Raw genomic sequence first — 4,200 nt, 5'->3', positions numbered from 1 at the left:
GGGCCTGCGTACGACGCTGTCTGAATTGGCCTTACACTTTCATTTAGTATTCCGACGTGGTCGGCACGACACTGGTCGTCCAACAGCATGAGTAGCATGACTGACCACAATTCACTGGAAACAATCGAATCATTTGAAAACAATGGAGTTTCGTTATACAAATTACAGGTGTTGAATGAATGCGTGTTGAAATGTAAATGATACATTTTGAAATGAAATTATGAGTCATTTAGTTTGTACCTGCAGTATTAGGCCTACCCTGTCTTTTAGTTAAGACACTACCAGATTAAAGGTACAATCAAGATTGATATTCTTAATTCTTAATTTGTTTTGTTTGGTATAAATGAGTCAATGAAATACTGTATACTTAAAATTGATTCTTTTACGTTTGTCGATTCCATATTTATAAATGAAGGTCAATGAACATACTCCGTCTTTTTCCAAGGTTAAAAAATAAATTAAAAAATACTTTTGTTTAGAAAACTATGTTTATGTTAAAATGCTAACTTTTCATGATTTGAGAAGAAATTGGGATTGTTATTTATATTATATTATGTGCTGAGTTATAAAAATACACCTTATGTATGAGCTACTTACATAATTAAAAATAAAAAACGGAAGTTAAAAAAAAATTGAAATTAACGGTCATATTTAACATTGAATAAAGTCGAACCGAAAAGTAGATAGAAACGAGAAAAAACGTTTGACATTTGTGTATCGACTTGTTTATAAGTAAAAATGAAAGTAATTTTGACAAATGCAGGGACTGAATGAGTCATTCCTTTTTGTTTTAAAATAGTTCCATGAGAATGAATTTGAAAGTAGAAATGACAGGATATTTGTAACAATCCTTTTTAGTGGTGCCATTTTCACTTTGTACGTTGCAGAGGCCAAACCAGGCAGCATAGCTGCTGCGGTTGATGTTAGTATCTTCAGTGAAAACAGGAATTTATACTTAGAAATATAGGTCAGAAATCTACTTATTAATTAGCCACTTTACTGTAATGATGGGTGCACACCGAGATCTCAAAAAGTCAATAGAAATAAATATGTATTATTAGGGTCACATTGATCATCCAGTCCCCTCTAGTTTGGATAATAAACTCAGGGAGGTATAAAAATAATTAAACCTCCCTGATAAACTTAAAACCTTTTTCTTTTTCCTTTTTTCTTTTTCTTTTTTCTTTCTTTCTTTCTTTCTATATGCATAGCGAGTTGCAAAACAGGCATGGGTTTAGGCTATAAAAAAAAAAACGTATTGGAAGACAGCTACGGTAGCTTAAAGGCATGTTTGCACTATAACGATAACGATCAACGATAAAAAGATAGAAAGTAATTGTTCATATAGAAAATAAAAGAAATATAAGAGAAGTTTTCATACTAGCACGGTTCGATAACGATTTATCGTGTATACGATAAAAGAATATTTTCACAAATCAAATCGGATGTCATAATCATAGGAAAACGATAAAATCGTAGTAGTAAAAACGATCGATTCCCACAATAGTGAAGGAAAACCCAATTACATCTCCCGCAAACTCGTCCACTCTCTTCGATTTTATAGTCACATCTTATGAAAGCTATATTATCATCCTTCCGAGTGCAGTTTCCTATATTAATTGTGTGTTCAAGTGTTTGGCCCTTTTGGGCACAATTAATTATACTGTAAAGTAGTTGGAAAATAAAAATGTACCTTTCTTGTACAAAAATTTTCAGGTGGTCTACTGCCTTGGTAGGCCTATATGTTTTTGTTAAGTGAGAGTTCTTAACGTTCATTCATTTGCATGTTTGTTAACATTGCTTTTTCCGCACTTTTCACTAATAATAGATAGCATTTCCTTTCATCGCTCACTGCCTTGGTGATTACGGGGGAGGAGTGGGATGCGTTCTCAATGCATCCTAAAGAAAGTAATGATTGCAGAATTAATTGAAATAATTACCGGTACAGATGTGAGTGAGGGCCACCTCCACAGTCGGAGGCTTAGGCCTGTATAGGCCTCAATAGGACAATTGTCGGAATTTCTAAAACTTCTATTCTCATTTTCAGCGTGTACTGAGCTAACGTTACTTTAGGCCCTGACCTGCGCTGCGCGCAATGGACGTTTCTGCTCAGCCCCGCCCTTTGAATATTCCCACAAAAAGATAGCGTGAATATGCGTAAACACGTGCTTTTGTGGGAGGAGCACGTAATCTTAGCGACTTACTGATTGGTCAGTTGTTAAGTTTGATTGACACTTTGGAAAAGGGCCCTTGTTCTAATTGCACTGTAGCATGGAAACTATTATAAAATGTATTGAGCCCCTGCATGGTAACAACCTATCACGGCTACAGTATCTAAAGCTATCCAAGTCCACGGGTCAAATGCAATTAATAATGGAATAAGTTAATTTATTACGTCATCATTACAACATCCGCATAAATTATCCGTGTAAAATGCTTTACTCGGCCCTGGGCTAAATTAGAATTGTGCACATCCGTGAATAATTTGATCAACCATTAAAGCGAGCACGATTGTGTGTTGGTATCCGCTTGTTCCCTGGATCTGATTTGTTTACTTCCTCTTCTCGGCATTGACGATTCGCATTTAAGGTCACGCGCTTATTCGAGTAACATAAAACCAGAATACAAAGCCACCTACTAAGCCAGACATCGAGGTGGATCCAGCTGTACGGTGATAAAGACGGATATTGCGCGCCTTACGATCCACGTACAATTCTAGCATTTGTAGGCTACATTCATACATGTGTATGCATTGCGATTTGTTTTAACACGGAAAGTTAAGTCGTCAAAAAGATGTGGGATGATGATTCTATAAAATGTTTACTAGGAATTTGGAATTCCCCCGATATCTATTCACAATTCGATGGCACACGAAGGAATGGAGTTGTCTACACTGTGATTACCGACCGCCTCAAAGAACATGGTTTTGAACGCACCGTGGCTCAAGTACGAACTAAAATGAAGAACATGCGACGTGAATATTTTCAGATCCGCGAGAGCATGGCGACGAATGGAACCGTGGATAGGAAAACGTGGTGGCCGTACTACGACGATATAGAAAAGATTGTCAATAAAATCAAACCTGCTGGACAAAACATGTCCATCTACTGTCGTCCCAATAGCTGCATCGATTTTGGAGAGGACTCGGATTTGACAATGAACGGAGATGATGCAGATGACGACGAGTCAGTGGAAGCAGCCTCATCTGTCATTGTGAACGGCAATTTATCATCAAGTAAAGAAAAGCGAAGTGAAGGAACAGATATAAATGGGCCATCCACCACACATACCCATCATATACTGTCAGCAGGTAATTTGTACTATTTTAATATGTTTAAATAGCTATTTTCAGTGTATATATATACTGTCTCTTATACACATCTAGATGTGTATAAGAGACAGATAAAGATGAATTCACAACGAATCCGAATTTTCGGATCCGAAGGCTTACCGAACCGACCAGAAAATTGAATCGGTATTTAAGAATAGGGATTCTGGCGTTTCGGAAACGCGGTCCAATTCGGATCCGATGTGAATGCAGCTTTGTGGTTTGAATGACATCACCGCCATTGTGTTTTATAAAAATGAAAGACAGGCAGAACGGTGTTATGACTGTCTCTTATACACATCTAGATGTGTATAAGAGACAGGATTAAGAGGAAATCATACCGACAACCATTAGTGGACTACGTTTATTTTACCAGCATGATTCATTCTGGGCGCTGGGATCCATGACAGCAGCTAAAACGATATATGAATTCCCAAGCAATCAATTTACGAAAGTAGCGCAGATACGGTATAAATTTCGAAATACAAGTATTGCAATAGTTCGTTTTAAAAGATATGGAAGGTATTCGGGTTCAGGCGTTGGCTCACATGTCATTTTCAATGAAATTTAAAATTCATAAATTTCATTGGTTTAAAATTACCAATTTGTGTTATTTCTATTTTACTGTAATTACATTACGTGGAATTCCAATTCCTAATTACTCATGTCCGTTACAAAAACAACAAAAGATACACGCAGTTCTAATAATAATGACAAAAATATTTAAAAAAAAAAATACAAATACTTAAAAAATGTACTTAAGACAAATTAAATAATAATAATGATGATGATAAAAATAATAATCCAATCAACGTCATTTTCATCATCATTATATTATATTATTTTATATTGTCATCGTCGTCTTCATCAAC

At 35.9% G+C, this 4,200-nt stretch overlaps 1 protein-coding gene across 1 annotated transcript in view; it reads left to right on the top strand.

The window, feature by feature from the left end:
- Positions 1-2,288: 2,288 nt before the first annotated feature.
- LOC117117199 overlaps positions 2,289-4,200 on the top strand; it is a gene marked incomplete in the record, with an annotated part of 9,480 nt that continues 7,568 nt past the window's right edge. Inside the window, 1 exon segment of the mRNA XM_033261425.1 lies at positions 2,289-3,310. Within this exon segment, the coding sequence (XP_033117316.1) occupies positions 2,794-3,310 (517 nt within the window).

This window comes from Anneissia japonica, unplaced genomic scaffold (assembly GCF_011630105.1).
Source record: "Anneissia japonica isolate Jap-2015-1 unplaced genomic scaffold, ASM1163010v1 scaffold287835_len3118868_cov185, whole genome shotgun sequence".
NCBI classification, from domain to species: Eukaryota; Metazoa; Echinodermata; class Crinoidea; order Comatulida; family Comatulidae; genus Anneissia; species Anneissia japonica.
This window is presented reverse-complemented; position numbering and strand designations above follow the sequence as displayed.